The following is a 19,293-nucleotide window of genomic DNA, read 5'->3' as shown; positions in this document are numbered from 1 at the left end:
CTTTTTATGTCCCATTGATGTTGGAAACTGAACAATTTCGCCACATTTGCTGTAATAGTATAAAAAATAAAAAGAGAATTGAAAAATGATTGGTGAAGAGGGAAAATGTAAATAGTTTGTATTGTATTGTTTTTAAATAATTTATACAAGAAATTCTGTTTTTTATGATTTATTACATTATAACAGTGTTATACTGCACAATAAGACATTTTGGGTTCTTCCTACTTGTTGTAGCCATGATTGTACTGCTCGCTAGAGGTGCAGGACCACAGCTGTATGAATGTGCAGTGAAAAATGAACCTCAGTGAGTAAAAATGTGAGGAGAGCAAAAAATGGCCAGAACTCCTTGGGGATACACTGTATTTATTTGATGAACGCGAACAAGCAACTGTGTTTGTTTCTGAATTGCAGCTTGGAAAGAAAGGCGGATCTGTGCACATCCACCAGCACGCTTGCACCTTGAGTACAAGTAAAACTCAAGCAGCATCTGTACTCTGGAGAATAGGCTTATTTGATATGAAGTGCAGAAAAATAAGTTGCACATAATTTTAAAACAAGACAATGATCTATTCTCAGTCGAGGTTAACTTAAGTTAGTTACAACTTTGGACTAAAGGAGGATATTGCAAGCAATGGATTGCAGCAATGACTATTGGTTAAATATTGATTTTAAAATGTTAATTAGTTAATAGTTAGGCAATATGGATGCACATCTCTCACAGTAAATAAGAACAGAATATTCAGCCAAGCTATGGTATAAATTGTATTTTATATGATTTATTTTATTTTATTATATATGTAGTGAACAAAATATTGATGCAACTGATACAATTAATAATAATGTATGATCTACCCAGTAGCGGCAGCTTTAGGTCCTACTGCCAACATAGACCCACAGCCTTCAACAAGTACAGACCCTATAGACCCAGGTGAAGTACAGGCAGCCTCTACAGTATAGGTCTACTTATTCTTAGAATGACAGATGGTGCAAACTGTTTTAAAAGAGGGAGGATTGTAGAGGAATGAGTGAGGAAATTAAACAGCAAAACTCTGAATTTTTTGAAGAGAAACTTCAATTATGAAGTATGATTATGTTCAAAGTGAACAAGTAATCTCCGTTTCTGGAATGGAGACGGCAGACTTTCACACAGCACTGGGTTAACAAACTCAGAGCTTTTGTTTTAATTTTTGGTTTGTTTGTTTGTATTGTGGTTTTGTTTTTGTTTTCTGTTCTGTGGCGTCTCATTATCACCGCTGTCAGTGGAACGGCCTTTCTCGGTCCTGAAGCATCAGGACCAACTGCCAGGGACAACAGGACAGCACCAGCTGGGAGCCTTGGCTCTGATGTCAATGCTCTGGACTTTTCTTGGAGTTTAAATCTAAGGACAAACTTTATGACACTACTGTGACAGATGAAAGGACTTTACTTTAGTAGCCTAACTGAAGTGAACTGGCTTGCCAGTTTTGTATTTGAGTTTTATATTTCACAGGGGTGGAAGTAACTAATTACAACTAGTCAAATAATTGTGTTTTTTTAGTATTTTTAATCATACTCATCATTTTACTATGTAATCATGATTTTAAAAGAAGCTCTTTTAAAATCAACATTGAAAACTACACAAAACGGAGCCACCTGGCAGCCTACCGTTCATCCCTAGCTATATCCTTTGCTCTGTTGCTTTTTTGGTGTGTCTGGCTAAGTTTTGGCTGAGCTGAAGTCCCTGCTCTAATAGTCACGTTTTGCCACTGATAAACAGTATGCTACTAGTTTAGGTATAAAACTTTTTGCCTCAAAAACGGGTCTTACTGTTCACCAGGAAATGTATAAACAACATCTACAGCTCTACAAAGACACCCTGAACTCTACCCGCTCCTCCTACTACTCCGAAATCATCCAGTCTGGCAGCAGCAATCCAAGGACCCTCTTCACCACCATTAACACACTCCTCAAACCAATGGACACCATCTCACACTCCTTCTCAGTTGAGAAATGCAATAACTTCCTATCCTTCTTCAGTGACAAAATCAGCACAATCCACAGCCAGTTGACCACCTACCCCGCTCCATGTCCCAAACCTGGGCCCCCCCTAACCACTGGTAAATCCTTCTCCACCTTTGCTACCATCACCTCCTCTGATCTCTCCTCCACAGTCTCAACCATGAAACCATCAACCTGCAACCTTGACCCGCTTCCCACCGCACTTCTAAAGGCCTGTCTCCCTGCTCTCACCACCCTCATCACAACCACTGTAAACTCCTCTCTTTCCTCTGGCCATGTCCCCTCCTCCCTAAAGCTTGCATCAGTCACCCCCGTACTAAAGAAACCCGGCCTTGATCCTGATTCCCCTAACAACTACCGCCCCATTTCCAATCTGCCTTTTCTATCTAAAATCCTGGAACGTGTTGTTGCCAAACAACTCATCACTTACCTAGACTCAAACGACCTCTTCGAACTCTTCCAATCTGGTTTCCGCTCTAAACACAGTACAGAAACTGCCCTCCTCAAAGTGACAAATGACCTTCTGCTATCCTCTGACACTGGCTCCCTCAACATCCTCATCCTCCTTGACCTCAGTGCTGCCTTTGACACGATCCACCACTCCATTCTCATCTCCCGTCTTCAATCCACCCTCGGCATCACTGGCACCGTCCTCTCCTGGCTCAGATCTTATCTCTCCGACAGACACCAATTCATTGCCATCAACAACTGCCAATCAGCCACTGCTCCTCTCATCCACGGTGTCCCCCAGGGCTCTGTGCTTGGTCCACTCCTCTTCATTCTATACATGCTTCCACTTGGTCAGATCCTCCGTCTCCATGGTCTCCAGTTCCACTGCTATGCCGATGACACACAGCTTTACCTCCCCTCCAAAACCATCACTGCCTCCACCCTCTCAACCCTCTCCAACTGTTTGACTGCCATTAAGACCTGGATGCAAAATTACTTCCTCAAACTCAACTCCAACAAATCCGAAGTCCTCATCATTGGTCCTGACTCCCTCACCCACTCCACTCAGAACTTCTCCCTCAACATTGATGGCTCCACCATCACCCCCTCCACCAAAATCTGTAACCTTGGAGTTATCCTGGATCCCACTCTCTCCTTCCTCCCCCATGTCAACCATATCACCAAAACCGCCTTTTTCCACCTCCGAAACATCGCCCGCCTCCGCCCCAACCTGTCTACTACCGCTGCTGAGACACTCATTCATGCTTTCATTACATCAAGGCTCGATTACTGCAACAGTCTTCTCTACGGCACCACCACCAAAGTCCTCAATAAACTCCAATACGTCCAGAACTCTGCTGCACGCCTCCTCACCGGTACCCGCTCCAGAGAACACATCACACCTGTCCTCCGTGAACTTCACTGGCTTCCAATCAAACACAGAATCAACTTTAAAATCCTCCTCACCACCTACAAGGCCCTCAACAACTTAGCACCCCCCTACCTTGCTGACCTCCTTCATCACCACGCCCCCTCCCGATCCCTCAGGTCCGTCTCTGCCAACTTGCTACAAGTCCCCCGGACTAAGCGCCGGACCTGGGGTGATCGGGCCTTCTCTGTTGCTGCCCCCACCCTATGGAATTCACTCCCCCCTCACATCAAAATCTCCCCAACCCTCTCCTCTTTCAAATCTGCACTAAAAACACACCTTTTCATACTAGCCTTCAACTCCTAGCTCCCACTGGACTCGTCATGTTTTAACCTTTGTTTTTGTCTTCTTTTTTTTTATTTTTTATTTTTTTAACCTTTTATAACTTATAAACATTTGTTTCATAGTTTTAAATAGGGAAATAGGGAAATTGTAAAGCGTCTTTGAGCACCGCATAAAGCGCTATATAAGTCTGATTTATTATTATTATTATTATTATTATTATTACTACAGTACAGTATACTGCAGTATGACTGAACAGTGGCCTTTTACCTACAGTGCTGTACTGCAGAATGGCTTTTTTAGAGAATCAATCTAGTACTGTAGGTTGTCATTCAGACATAAAAGGAGGTGCTTAACAAAAAATAGACAAAAACAATAACATCCAAATAAGTCTTCTCACCTCTGCCCACTTGGATTTCTTCCTTTCATTTTCAAATTTCCTCCACTCTTTCATGTCCTTCATATAAATTAATAATTTGAGCAGCATCAGCAGCAGGATGCCAATGACAGCCACACCCGCGATGGAGCCTCCGATGATTGCTGTGACACTGGGTGGTTCCGGACAGTCTAGAGGTGAAGGTATAAATTACAGAAGTTATACACCATCAAAAATACAAACTATAAAAAAAAGTTATATATAGCTAAGTGACTTTTTTAGCCACGGTAGTGACATGGCATGAATCCTTGTTACTGTTATTCACTGACCTTATCTCTAGCACCACCATAAGATACAGCAAAAGGTTTAAAACTTTTAAGTTGCTACAAGGGACTTTTAACTGATTATGAAACAGTCCCATGATGCCTCCATCTGACCAACATAATCAAACAAGACCATAAGCAAGGTCAGAATCCCTGTGAAATCAGACAAAATGATTTGGGATACATAGACCAGAAGAGCCTGTTGACCATTGGGGTACATGCAACATTGTAGCATGAGGGAGGACAAAGATGTTACTAGAATGAAGAGAGGCTATTCTTTTTGTTTGATGATCTTAATCTTACATAGCCTTAAATAAATACATTACCTCATCTCTATGCAATCTGAAAACAGCTGTGCTTAGTAAAGAAAAATAATATTTTTAAAAAGTAGCGTCTTTCTTTTACTTTCTTCCAAAATAAATCAAATCAAAATATACTTTATTGTCCCTGAAGGGAAATTTGTCTTGGACTCTGAGTACTGAGACAGCTGCTGCCATAGTTAAAAATAACAAAGAAAGTAAAAGTAAAAGTAAAGTAAAGTAAAGTTGCACATTTGCACAACCATTATGCAATACCGTGACAGAATTGCTGATAACTGATGTAATGCTACCAATTGCCTCAATATACATATTGCACATTCCCACATACATAAATAAGTACACATATTGCACATTCCCACATACATATAACTTAAAAATATCACACATACATAAATAAGTACACATATTGCACATTCTCACAACTTCCATACAAGGTAAAAACATTTGTTAAGATCTTAAGACACAAGGCAGTGGTGCACATGGAAAGTGCAGTCTTCATTCCAGGAAAATACTAAACGTTTTGACCACAAGGGCCACTAAAATCAATACAAAATAAAGTTCCTTGTGGAAACTTTAATGCAGACATTATACCTGCTTAATATCAGCATGTTACCATCATTGTTAGCATGCAGATATAGCACTTAGCTCAATGCACCACTGTGCGGCAGTACAGACTCTTAGTTATATTTCCACTGTGGAATCACAGAAAACTGCATTCTGTTGAATTTATTTGATTTGAATTTGTCAGCTCTGAAAAGCTTTATGTATTTCATTTATAGCTTACCTCTTTGTTTCTGAATTTCAGCCATGTAGTTGTCCTCACCGATCAACTGCTCCAGTTTAAATTTAATCCAGCAACCCTTCGAGTCCTTCTGCTTGCACTCCTTGCCTGATATGGTAAACTGGTCTACCAGATGACGACTGATATTGCTGCAAGCCACCGTGCAGTTTTTTTCGAAGGGACCTGATTCAAAGCCAAGGCATTCAATGCAGTTCCTGAAGACAACATTAATAGCAAGAGTTAATACTCGAGTATCAAGTCTCAACATGAGCTAGTGGTGGAACTCATTAAGTTTCTCATTTTTCATTTGTTTATGATCAAATGCTTGACTTTGGTTAGGTTGGGAGTACTTACATTTTGGTCTGGCAGGAGTCTGGGCAGCCCAAGCATTTCTGACAATTTGGGCGCTGGTACCCCACATCACACTCACAGCGGTTACACTTGCATTTCCCTCTGCCATAGCACACAGTGTTGTTAAGGGTACGACAGCCCTCCTCAGACTTCCTACACTCACAGGCTGAGCCCTCAAAGCCTACGTCACATTTACATGTACCACATTTGCATACACCGTGTCCTACAAGTTGTGAGGAATGGAAAGGAGAGTTAGGATGACTTTAACAATACTTTGTATATGCATTCTTCCACCACAAATCCCACATTCCCTCCGAAGGATGACTATAAGCAACATCAGAAATGAATGCCAAGCACCATATTTGGTCAGCTATAGACTCACTAAACAAACTGCAACAATGGAAGATAGAATTGAAATGAGGTATTCATAATTAAGGGTATAGACTCTGCTGACATGAGCGATAGAGACATTTTCCAACAAAAATTCATTTAGATTTTAATTTTCAATTCTCAGTCAAATAAGTGTTTCTCCACCTGTAAAGAGAGGCAGAGACTGGTCATACATATAGCTTTGGACCACTTGTAAATACTTTTATCAGTAAACTATAATGAAGAACATTGGTTATTTGCTGTAACACTTTAAGATTGACTTGCAGATCCACTCTTTATTTAATCAAACAATTCTGATTATTTAAAATGACTGAAGCGTTACCTCCACATAGTTGATTCTGGAACTTCTCACAGTTTTCATCATCGCATTCGCAGAAATCACCATGGTAACTATTTCCACTCTCTGTGGTGTGGCACCTGCACCTGCCACATACACAGTCTCCTCGACCCTCACACTCCTGTGTGTTATTTTGCTTCTGACAGGATGCTCGCTTGGCGCGCTCCTCTCTTTCATCAGTGGAGCATTCACAGGCCTGTCCGACATAGCCATCTTTGCAGCTGAATGAGAAAGAAAGCGTTAGAGAGGATGTAAAAATCTAAAATAAAATATAACTGTAAAGAGCCAGTCTGTTTTACCAGCATCCCTCCATCATGCATTTTTAACAGAGCATTCCTTTGATCATCTCTGAAAGCCAAATACAACTTTATCTTCTGTCCACTATCAGACTACATGATTCTTCTTAATGCCACAAGACAATATATCTTGTCATCCCACTCTCAGCAAGAAAAACAATGTATCATATTTCTCAAAATATTAAACTTTTAGGTGTAGGTGATTAAAACTATTTGGTTTCAGTACATGCCAACTAACATTCACAGTCATTGTGTAGGACATGTAACACTTACCTGCAAATACCACATTGGATTTTTCCCTGGCTGTTGCAGTATTCTGAGCCACTAACATCAGTGTGATTTTTACAATCACACTCACAGATTGTAGACAAGGTAACTGTCAACGTGTCTTTAATTCCAAGTGGTCTGATAGTGAAAGACGTGTCCTCCATACACGAGTCTGCTGTCAAAGTGATATCAAAGGAAACCTGGAGAGTGCAGCAAGTTTTGGAAAGTCATACACAGGAGAAATAAATTCCAACACTGTAAACATTTTAAAAAACTATTAAGTTAGGTCAAAATGAGATTTCCACATTCTTGATCCCTGCTATATGGGTCAGACCAATCCTTTCCACCTCTTTCTGAATCTGAGGTGCAATAATTGCTTGGGTCCTCTTTTCCAGCACCATAGTTTACCTGTATAAAAACAGTTCATTTTTCGTTTCTTTTCAGCACTTTGGCTAAACTCTACTGACCCATGTATTCCTTTAGTTCTCAGTAGTGATTATTTCATGAGTTTCTTTAATGATACAATTCTAACTATTAGGGACAAAATTAATCACCTCCTGCCCTCAATAAGCACTGATTTACCCTCTAACATAGGAAACTTAGAAACCACTGTTAAACCTGATATTTATTTAGACTGTTTTTCACCAGTCGACCTTATAGAATTAACTTCAATGATCACTTCCTCTAAACCATAATCCTGTCTTTTAGACTCAATTCCAACTAGGCTGCTTAAGGAAGTCTTTCCCTCTGTTAGCACTTCATATTAGATATGATCAATCTGTCTTTAGTGCCAGGATATGTACCACAGTCCTTTAAGGTAGCTGTAATGTAATTAAACCACTTCTTAAGAAGCCTACTCTTGATTCAGAGGTTCTAGCCAACTATAGGCCCATATCGAACCTCCCCTTTCTCTCTAAGATCCTCGAGAAAGCAGTTGCTAATCAGCTGTGTAACTTTCTACATAACAATAGTTTATTTGAGGATTTTCAGTCTGGATTTAGAGCTCATCATAGTACAGAAACTGCACTGGTAAAAGTTACAAATGACCTCTTAACTTCATCAGATAATGGACTTCTCTCTGTCCTCGTCCTGTTAGATCTTAGTGCTGCCTTCGATACTATTGATCATCAAATCCTGTTAAAGAGACTGAACATTTAATTGGTATTAAAGGAACAGCATTAAACTGGTTTAAATCCTATCTGTCAGATAGATTTCAGTTTGTAAATGTTAATGATAAATCCTCCATGCAAACAAAAGTTAGACATGGTGTTCCTCAGGGTTCAGTGCTTGGACCAATACTATTCTCCTTATATATGCTTCCTTTAGTTAATACTATTCTCCTTATATATGCTTCCTTTAGTTAATACTATTCTCCTTATATATGCTTCCTTTAGGTAACATTATTCGTATACACTCAATACATGTTCATTGTTATGCCAACGATACTCAATTATATCTTTCAATAAAGCCAGTTGAAAGCAACCAGTTTACTAAACTACAAATATGCTTTAAGGACTGCTATTAAACTGAAGTTATTGTGCTTGGCACACCTTAGAAAAACATTATCTAATGATATAACTACTCTGGATGGAATTACTCTAGCCTCCAGCACTACAGTAAGGAATCTGGGCATTATATTTGATCAGGATTTGTCCTTCTATTCCCACATAAAACAAATTTCAAGAACTGCCTTTTTTCATCTGCGTAATATTACAAAAATTAGACACATCCTGTCTTAAAATGATGCTGAAAACTAATCCATGCATTTGTTACTTCTATGCTGGACTTTTGTAATTCATTATTATCAGGCTGTCCTAATAAATCTCTAAAGACTCTCCAGCTGGTCCAGAATGCAGCTGCACGCGTTCTGACAAAAACTAGAAAGAGAGATCACATTACTCCATTTTGGCTTCACTGCATTGGCTTCCTGTAAAACCTAGAATATAATTTAAAATCCTTCTCCTCACTTTCAAAGCTCTTAATGGTCAGGCTCCATCATATCTTAAAGAGCTTATAGTACCTTATGTACCTACTAGAACACTGCGCTCCCAGCATGCAGGCCTACTTGTGGTTCCTAGTATCTCTAAAAGTAGAATGGGAGGCAGAGCCTTCAGTTATCAGGCTCCTCTCCTGTGGAACCATCTTCCAGATTCGGTCCGGAGGGCAGACACCCTCTCTATGTTTAAGTGTAGGCTTGTCCTGGGGACTCCCATGATGCACTGAGCTCCTTTGTCCTTCTCCCTCTCTCTCTCTCTATCCATCCATCTATATCCATTAACATTCATGTACTATTAATGCATTCACTAACTTAAACTTCTTCCCCGGAGTTCTCTGTGCTTTCTTGTCTCACAGGTAACCCGGGGCTGTAGAAGTCGGGATGACAGATTCCTGTCCCGGACCTTCTAACTTCAATGTTGATTTTCAATGTGCTTCTCTCTCAATGTTGAAGAGGCGTGTCAGCCAAGATAATCCAACAGTGTTCAGAAAGTTTTTTGACTATCTCAGTGACTTCTGCTGATTGCATCACCTTAGATTCAGGATGTGCAAAGCAGATTCTGACCTGGTAACGAGAATAGTGGACCAGCTTTTTAACTTTGCAAGGATACTGGGCAGGTCATGAGTTTGCCCTTTCAGTCTATGGGCCTTGAAACCTGAGCCCCCAGCACGCTAGCAGTTTGTTATTTTCTTGATTTTTAAATTAATTTTGCAGTAGGCATCAGCACACCACACAGAAAGGTAGAGTGCATGGTGCACAGTTGGGAGGATACTCAGTGCAAAGTGAGTTGTTGGTATTTTTGGTGGAAAATGTGTTTTAGACATTGCACTGATAATATATTTCTAAGAACCATGTATGTTTCTTTTCCTTTTGGTGATTTTAACAAGAGCAAGGTTAATATTTGGAATAATGCATAAAACACCTATAAACTATTTGAATGAAACACGCCAGTGGGTACCTTTAATTCAGCAGTGAGTAAGAAAAAGTAACCATCACTTCATTATATCCCCGCTGCTTGTGATATGTTGATAAATCTGCAGCCTCTGATTCGGGAAAAGCACCAGTGTGCTACACAAACATTAAACTGTTATTATACTGTTACTGTTACAAGATGTCAAATTACTATATAGAGAAATTAGACTTATGGTGCTTTTCCATTATACAGTTCTAGCACTACTCGACTCGACACAACTCTACTCGGTTTGGTACCAGGTACGTCGTTTTCCATTACTTCATAGTACCTCCTCAACATGGGCGGGGTCGTCATAGCACGGCTGCGCGAAACTGTCGTGACACAGGGACGCCTGCACCTCGTTGAAGGACCACTATGTGACGTCACGCTCATGACTCTTCCAGTGACGACACTCTCTGATCAATTAGTGGCCGGCAGTCTGTTGACGTCACATTTTAGTATCGGCTTGGCTCGCTTGGAACCTCGCCAGAGCAGGTGCTAAAAACGTACCAGGTAAGTCGAGTCGAGCCGAGTAGTGCTAGAACTGTATAATGGAAAGCCCCATCAGTAATGTTGGGTCTCATATTTCCCTCCAGGCTTGTCACAAAACTCAAGGACCTGGGATTAACACATCACTGTGCATGTGCATCCAGGATGACTTCCTGATGGACAGACCCCAGGTGATGAGGGTAGGTAGACACACTTTTTCTACCCTCAACACTGGAGCACACTGAGCCCCCTGCTGTTCTTCCTGTACACACACAACTGTGTAGCCACTTTTCATTTTAATTAATTTCAAACACTGTTGGCTTGACCAACTATTGCTGTCACGTTTAACTCTGATTGGCTCAGCTGTTTCAGAATTATGAAAACCATGATGTGACTGTCTGAGAGTGCATTTATTGATCACCACACTCGCTGATCTATATTCACCAGGACCTTCACTTGGCACTGCTGCACTCACAGCATGGAGAAGCCCACACAGTCAGCAGTCCCAAGACCTACCACACCTGCTGGTCGTTTAGGAATCAAATTAGGGTCCTATGTGTTTTTTTGAACTTGTAATGCTAAAGCCATGTCTTCCAGGGTGTTGGGAGAAATACTGGCTATTTGGAGCACATCAAACACATTCTCAGTTAAAGCTGAACTGAAGAGTGCATTTTCTTATTTTTGCATATGATGTGGTTCTGCTGGACTTATTGGACCGTGACCTCATTGGTTGGTAGTTTAGTGTAAAGTGGTTTGGATGAGACTAAGGGCCTGATTTACTAAGATCCCAAATAAAGGGTGCTAAATTCCCTTTGCAGTGCAACAGATTGCACGTTTGGTTCTTGTGCATTTTGCGCACGATCTACTAAGAATAATTGTGTAAATGTCAACAGGTGCATACAGCAGTATTGGAGAGTTTGTGCGAGCAGGAAGCCCACAAGCACAAAATTATATGTGATGCCATGGAATTAGAGGTTAACAAACATATTGAGTTACAGCAAAAATATATATACCTAGAAAAAAAAATCTACTTAAACATATTAAACATAAATGAATTAGAAAATGCTAAATAATTATGAAATAAATAGTATTTATTTGCAAGATGGTCCTGTTAGCCTCTAAGCACCTGTCATCATTCATTATAAATCGATTCCAAATGGTATTTTATTAATTTCTATATGTACTTCCTGTATGTGGGGCGCCGGACTAATGGAAGTCAATGCAAGCCCTCAAACTTTTGACAAGCATGTGACCTGAGGCTGCTCTCTCATTGGCCTGCGTCACGTTTCTCACGGGGCACAGCTCAGTGCGCCCCGGACACGCCCACTTTTATTGGCAGCGAATTGTTGTTGTTTCATGTTTTTTAATCTACTGTGATTGGACAGTTCCGGCTGTCATTCACGCCCTCCCGTCAGCTGCTGTCACCCAAACTCCTGCTGACGGTAGGTTCAGGAGATGACGTTAAAGTGGAGCCGCAGAAATTAAAGAAGATTATTTTGTAATTTCTCTACAAAAACATAATTTCACAAGACTTTCACTAGAAGAGAGAAAGAGGATAAAGCAGCAGCAGGTGATGGAGGAGCTGAGAGTTTCTCCTGCTGCTGTTATGATAAACGGAGCTGGCTAGCTGGATGCAGTGTGAGTTATTCCTTTTATTGCTTTATCTGTTTGCTGTTTCAAAGTGTCAGCACCGAAACGTTGTGGACAACGACAGGGGAACGAGACCTAAAACATCTCTCTGAAAAAATGCAAACAGAAAGCTGCAGCCATCGAGACAATAGCATGGAGCTAAGTTGTTTTTAGCAGACTTAGCATTGCTGAGCTCTTTCTGCAGCTGTTTCACCACATCTGGCCACATGTGGACCTCCGCTATGCCAAGCTCCAGAAGAGGAACATAGATTCAGTCAGTGGCTGCATCCAGCAGCTCCAACAGGACATATAAAAGATCAGGTAGTAGCTGCATTGCTGTTATTAATATTGTAAAGTGTTAAAAAATACTTTATAAAAGACATAACTATGAAGTGTAAAAAACTAAAATGCATAAATGCAGGATAAGAAATGATGGAAGTAATTTTGACTATTACAGTTGATTTGGGGTACATGTCATTATTAAAATAAGTTAAATAAATTATGCTTAATCACAGCAGTGTATAGTGCTTAATGCGCCATCTATTGTCATGTTTAGGTATTGCAACAACTAACAGATTACAGTGAAATCAGGACTGAAGACACAATAACTAAAATATAGGTGGTGTCTCTTTTTAAGCATATTAACTTATTGGTAACTCTGCTTTAACTGCTGGTATCTTTAGGTGATGTGAGTGAAATGGGCATTTTATCATGTCTAATTATAATGTTTTATTCTTCTCTCTGTGGGTCTGAGATACTATACTGGGACAAACCAGGGGACATTATAGTGTGTTGTGTTGTTTTTAGATTAGTTTTTCTTTCTTATTTTTATTTTTTTGCTGCGGTATGAAGTGGTGCTACGGCTTATTTCACACTAACCCTAGGACCACCAACCATCAAACTGCGCCCCCCCAAACATTTTTGTCACCAGCCGCCACTGCTATATGGGAAACTATTTGTTACAAAGTCAATACTGTTTGTTAAACCAAAAATATTCCACTCCAAAAATATTAACACAGGAAGAAAAAAAATCTATTTTCTGCATATTCTGTCATTGTGCCTCCGTCTCCTCCTCTCCACAGTAACAGCTTGTTAATACCTGTCCTTCAAAGGTTTTATTTATAGACACAGTTACCGTCAGCAAAACCTTCGATTTTGGTAAATCACAATACGTGTACTAAATAACATATTCACATTTTCTCCCCCCTTTATTTTGCACACTGCGGTAAAAACGCCCTGCATACATCAGCTTGTACATTTTTTTGCGGGTGATGTAAAGTTTGCACATATTTTTACACATGCAGACCTTTAGTAAATCAGACCCTAAGTCAGCAACTCCAAGTCTGAGGCCATGGTACTGCTCCAAAATGAATGGAGCCAGATTGTTCCTTTTGGGTTGGGAGTGAATTACAACCGCAGGATTTCAAGTATCTTGAGATTTTTTTTCACAAATTAGGGTAAGACTCAATACAACACTGACAGGCAGATTGACACAACGTCAGCATTAAAGCCTGCATGCACCAGACTGTTAGAGATGGGAATCAAGAACCAGTTCCAGTTTAGAACTAGTTCCAAATTGTCTGAACTGCTGGAATCATATGGCGGAAATCATCATGTCATCATGTCATCTCTGTGGTGGGTGAAGCGATAGCAATAGTGAGATGGTGTGCAAAATAGGGTAAAGGGTATAAAAACAGGAAGCACCTGTGTTCTGTTCTGTATTCTGATGCCTGAACTCTGACTATAAATATGGGTCTGTGGCTATAAATAGGGGTCTGGGTCTGATTGCCTGTTAGTTTTTCTTTGCAGATAAAAGCTCTTCAATTCCAAATATCAATGCATCAGTCTGATTTTTGGCAGACAAACAATTCCAGGACACTTTCCAGGAGCTAACAGTGCAGCAGAGAGGCTGCTATTCCCACCTGGATATATAACATGAATGTGAATAATAGTGGGGCACTCTGCCTCCCACTCATTTTATTTTTTCTCATAGAAGCAGGAGACTTTAAGAGACTAACTAATTAGTTAATTAATGCAGTTAACTTTTGGCTGGGGACCATTTATCTTATCAACCTGTTATGTTGCATGGAGGGTTATTGGTAAACAGTGGAGATAATAAAACAGTTGTGTTGTCACTGAAAACCTGTGTGGGCCAACTTTTTTTTTTCCACACAAAAAAATAAGCAGAATCAATAGATTGTTTTTGAAAAGAAAGAGCTGAGGGAGCAGTTCTTGGTTGGCTGTCCATGACGAGGACTAAGATAAGCAGGGGGACATGGATGGCTTTTTTTGATGAAAATTGCAATGTGGAAACAGACATGAAGAGCAGCCAATACAATGTTGAAACATGGAATTGATGGGACAAGAACTATGTGTACTTGATATATGAATATCACCATGATGTGTTTAAAAAACAATAAAAAGAACTGACCTCTTTTCCTGCAGGGACATTGTTACATACTCCCTTGTTGTCCTGTGCTGATTCTGGATGATCACATTTAGGGGTGTAGACAACATTTACATTGTCTGGGAGATTTTCATGGGTCAAAGTTACTTTGGAGGACAGACTCTGTCATGTAATACAAATTTGAGAGGGTTGTGAGATATGGTACACAAAAATAACACCAAGTTGTAAGTAAAAAAATGTATTTGTGTGATGTCTAAAATGTTTTACAAATACACTAAAGGAGAGAGGTAGCCACATTACTCAGTGGCAGTTGACAACTTACTTTGTAGGCTCTTTCAATCAAGTCAACAACATTTTTAGAATCTGCTGACAGAACTCCCACCACAGATTTTGGAATCATGTCAGAGAGTTGCTGTGATAAAACACAAGATACAAAAATCATTTCACAATAAGATTACAGAGTGTACTGTATACATAAATAAAATGAGGTACACCAATTATTAGGAACAAGATATTTACCTGGTACACAGACTCCACATTTTTTGTCACTGCAAATATTGGCTGGATATTGTTTTTCTTCAACTGCATTACTAGTTGTCCAACAGATGGGTAATCCTGCACACAACCATTGGTAAAATCAGTGAAATTTGTAAATATAAATATCTATGATGCCCATTCAATGATAATTTGATATGTTGACCCCTGAATAAAGAGAAGCTTATTAGGCATATTTTCAGGAGCAGGACCACACCACAACTGCCCCGCCTCCAGCAATTCCTATAAATACCACCTACATTTTTCCTCCATTCCCCCCCCCCCCCCCCCTCTCGTTTTTCTCTTCCCTTTCTTCCTCTACTTCCTTGTTTACGTAATAAATCGTTCAAGCGCATCATGTCATGGGTGTGGTCCTTGCTAGTGAAAAACTCCCTGGCTGTGGATTTGCAAGAAAACTTAAATCAGTGTGGTGATAATAGATCAGTGATAAGTGGTTAATTTGATGGATACTGGTAGTTCCAATTTTTTACAGCTTAGATCCTTTATATCAGTTATGATAATATTGCATCCCCTTATGTGATCCCAGACATACCATCTCACTGCTTTTGTCATAAAGGTTGTTTTGCATGTGGCAAGCTTCATCATTTGGCTCCAGTATACCGGCCAATTTTCCATCCCCAGCCATGTGGAACCCATCATCAGTAGTCAGGACAATCAGCCGAGTGCTGTTGTTCCTCCAACCTATTTTTTCCTAAGCAAAAATATGTGTTAGGGACCATTTAAGCAAGAAAACTATTTATATTGTAACTTTTTTACTGTAAGGAGAAAGCCATGGAGTACAAAATATAGACCATAGACCAATGTTCACATTCTGTCCTAAATGGGGTTTAGGTTAAGGCTAGAGAGAGATGGTCTATTGGTTTGACTAGAAAAATTGAATAGAATAGGCCTTTGTTGCATTTCATGTCAGCACTGACAATTTAAATAATTTAACCAAGGCCACATTTTACCCATACCTTATTCAAGCTTTAAGTTGCATAAGTAGAAACATAAAAAAGCTTTAGCTGTCAAGATCAGATATTGTACTGTGAAATGAAATATGTTGATAGTAAATTTATTGACTTATATTGTCAATTTTTAGTTTTAATGTCCTTTGTTACTTTAAAGTTGCAATACACAACATTCAGCCACTAGATGTCTAGCACCAGTATCTCAGACCAAAACAAATAGGTGCGTTTTTTTACTCAATAAGTTACTCAAAGTTGGGAAAAAAGCTTCACAATTATGAACCGAAACTCTATTCTCACCTCAAATGTTTTCAAAAACATATTTTAGCGTACTGTTTAGCTGCAATTTGATAAAGTTTGCGATAATTAATTTAAACTTGATTGCCAACAAATGGTTGAGTTATGATGCCCTTTAAATTTATAATGTGTTAAAAAGGTGTAGCCTGTGTTTTTGAATGAATATTATAGTAGTAAGCGATACTGCTACTTGAATAAGCAAAAACAGAAGGTTTAATTCTCTTATCAGCTAATATTTCATTCCTTGTGTTATTAATTGTTCAGTTATATCTCCTCTTTACTTACCCCACATACAGCAGCCTGCATCATGGCATCAAGACTCCCTTCAGGAGAGTCCAAGTTCCCAGAAATGAATTGCGCTGTCACTTTTTCCTTGAACTCATCCTCACTTGGTGTCATACTAAGCACATGTCTGTAGCCAAAGGCAGCCTGACACTTCTTGTCATTCTCATCACATGGCTTTTGCAGTTTCTCCTTGTTGGTGTTAGTGTAAGGAAGGACTGTCTTATCAACAAATGCACCAAACCCTGTTATTAGACAAACACCAATTAGTTCCTTATTCTTGTTTTTTTCTTATAAGGTAACACCTCTGGAGTGGTTTGTCAGAATTTCCAGAGATGTATAAGGAATAACATTCTGGAATAGTAGGCAACACTTAAAGTAGCCGTATGTAAGAAATATGTTCCAAGTAATCATAAAATGGCCCTATTATGTCACCTGACATTAAGGAATCATGTTAATTTCAAACACTGATATCACTGACAGTAGTAGTCCAGCCAGAATATTCACATTTGAAAAGCTAAGTGGCAGCCCACAAGTAATGTTTATGTTGTCATTTTGTGTTTTGGCCTGATGCGCCACCCACCACCTATCTACCAATAACCAAGTCAGTAGCGTTTCAGCATCCAAGTTGCCAGTTGCTACTGAGCTGCAGCTAGGAACATTGCAGATAATGTTTGATGTTACAAAACCAAAAAAGCCTCGTTATGATTCTCAAATACGTCGTGACAGACGGCTACAGCGTCATACAGCTGCATCTGTCACACAGCACTCAGCTGCACCCGCTGATATGGAGGAGAGGAGCAGCTAACTCACTGTGTGTGTGTGTGTGTGTGTGTGTGTGCGCATGTGTGTGTGTGTGTGTGTGTGCGCGCATGTGTGTGTGTGTGCGCATGTGTGTGTGTGTGTGTGTGTGTGTGTGTGTGTGTGTGACGGTGACGCTCTCCTTTGCTCTCAGACAGTCTGTTCAATGTAGGAATACTACTACTTTATTCCGCCTCCCTGTTATTTATAAAAGTACCGCAAAAGGCCGCAGTACCATTTCTAAACACTTCGTGTTACATACTTCAACTTTAAGAATAGGGTCTCCTTTTTCTCATTATTTCTCAAGTTGTTTTAACATAAGTTTAAAACATATATGTTTAATATATACAGCATATAACTGTGTTCTTTACAAGAGTTATAGGTCTACCCTTACTCCACCATTACCATTAAAAATGAAAGTAACCCATAATAGTGCTGCATGATTATTTATAATTAGGGCCCGAGCGGCGACTGCAAGTCGCCTGGCGAAAGCCCTATTGAAATTCGTTCATGCCCCAACGTGCAAGTGACCCCAAAGTGCAAGTGACCCCAAAGTAATCAAGTAATCAAGTAATCATGTGGTATGGAAGACCCCCGGGGAAAAATGCTATATTGAAATTGTAATGTTTATTATTATTAGGGCCTGAGCGGCGACTGCAAGTCGCCTGGCGAAAGCCCTATTGAAATTGTAATGTTCATTATTATTATTATTATTATTATTATTATTATTATTATTATTATTATTATTATTATTCCGACATTTCGTGCCCCAATTTCGCCCCTTTCCCAAATGCGAAAATGCTTATACTTTTGCACGGACGTCCGGCATCATCCGAAATTCGATATTTTTGGGTGGTCGCACATGGGCGACGCAGAATGGCGGAATAGCGCCCCCTACAAAGTCCAAAAATGCCCATAGGGAATTTTGCTAACTTTGTCCTATGCTCACAAAATTCGGTACACATATGTATTATACCCACATATGCAAAAAAGCCTCTTGACCTCATGACCTCAACCCAACAGGAAGTCGGCCATTTTGGTTTTGATTTTTCCCGCCTAAAATTAACTCCTCCCACAGCGTTCGCCCGATCAAGTTCAAATTAGGTACGCAACATCTCCAGACCTAGCTGAGCTTAAGTTGTGCTCTGCGCATCCGTAGGTCAAAGGGCGTGTCTGCCAGTGCTCAACTAACTTTGGCGTGCTCGCCATGTACATACGAGTGGCTCTCACGCCCACATACTTCATCCAATCAGCTTCAAACTTGCTGGACATGATGATGGCTCCGCCCTGAACGTCCCGATATATTAACTTCCCACGTAACTCATAGCGCCCCCCGGTGGTAACAGGAAGTTAACTAAGATTCATTAAAATTACATACTTTGCCCCATCAACTTCATTCAGGACCAGTTGGTGAAGCTACATTATGAAGACTGTGAAGCTACGAGTAATGGCGTCCGTGTGGCGACGCGGCGACCATCAATTCCTCGCCATGAAAATACGTTTGGCTTTTTGATGGCTTTATTGAACTCGTATCATCATGAAAATTGGTACACAGGTCCAGGGTGCCGACCTCAACGTCTCCATTTGCTCATAGGCGATCTCACTCGTGTCGCCCCCTAGTGGAAACAGGATGTGCCATATTTTACATCATCATTGTGCGATTTCCACAAAACTTCACATGTGTAATCACTGTCCCACCCTGAACGCAACCGCTTGTGTTTTGTTGCACTCTACTTCCCCCTGGTGGATGAACCATCAACCTCTCATAACTCCTTCATGCTTTGTCCAATTCACTCCAAACTTCACATGACTGATGAGTGGCCGCCCTGAACACACCAG

The 19,293-nt window shown here is 40.2% G+C and overlaps 1 protein-coding gene across 1 annotated transcript in view; it reads right to left on the bottom strand.

Moving 5' to 3' along the window:
• Positions 1–19,293, bottom strand: part of itgb2 (integrin, beta 2) — a 39,815-nt gene that overhangs the window by 3,057 nt on the left and 17,465 nt on the right. The window contains exons 6-15 of the mRNA XM_062431192.1: positions 16,657–16,898; positions 15,660–15,818; positions 15,092–15,187; positions 14,895–14,984; positions 14,597–14,734; positions 7,106–7,299; positions 6,522–6,757; positions 5,813–6,032; positions 5,462–5,673; positions 4,059–4,225 (exon numbers count right to left, since the gene is read on the bottom strand). Coding sequence (XP_062287176.1) covers positions 4,059–4,225; positions 5,462–5,673; positions 5,813–6,032; positions 6,522–6,757; positions 7,106–7,299; positions 14,597–14,734; positions 14,895–14,984; positions 15,092–15,187; positions 15,660–15,818; positions 16,657–16,898 — 1,754 coding nt within the window. The remainder of the gene's footprint in view (positions 1–4,058; positions 4,226–5,461; positions 5,674–5,812; positions 6,033–6,521; positions 6,758–7,105; positions 7,300–14,596; positions 14,735–14,894; positions 14,985–15,091; positions 15,188–15,659; positions 15,819–16,656; positions 16,899–19,293) is intronic.

The sequence above is a fragment of the Scomber scombrus genome, chromosome 13 (assembly GCF_963691925.1).
Source record: "Scomber scombrus chromosome 13, fScoSco1.1, whole genome shotgun sequence".
NCBI classification, from domain to species: domain Eukaryota; kingdom Metazoa; phylum Chordata; class Actinopteri; order Scombriformes; family Scombridae; genus Scomber; species Scomber scombrus.
This window is presented reverse-complemented; position numbering and strand designations above follow the sequence as displayed.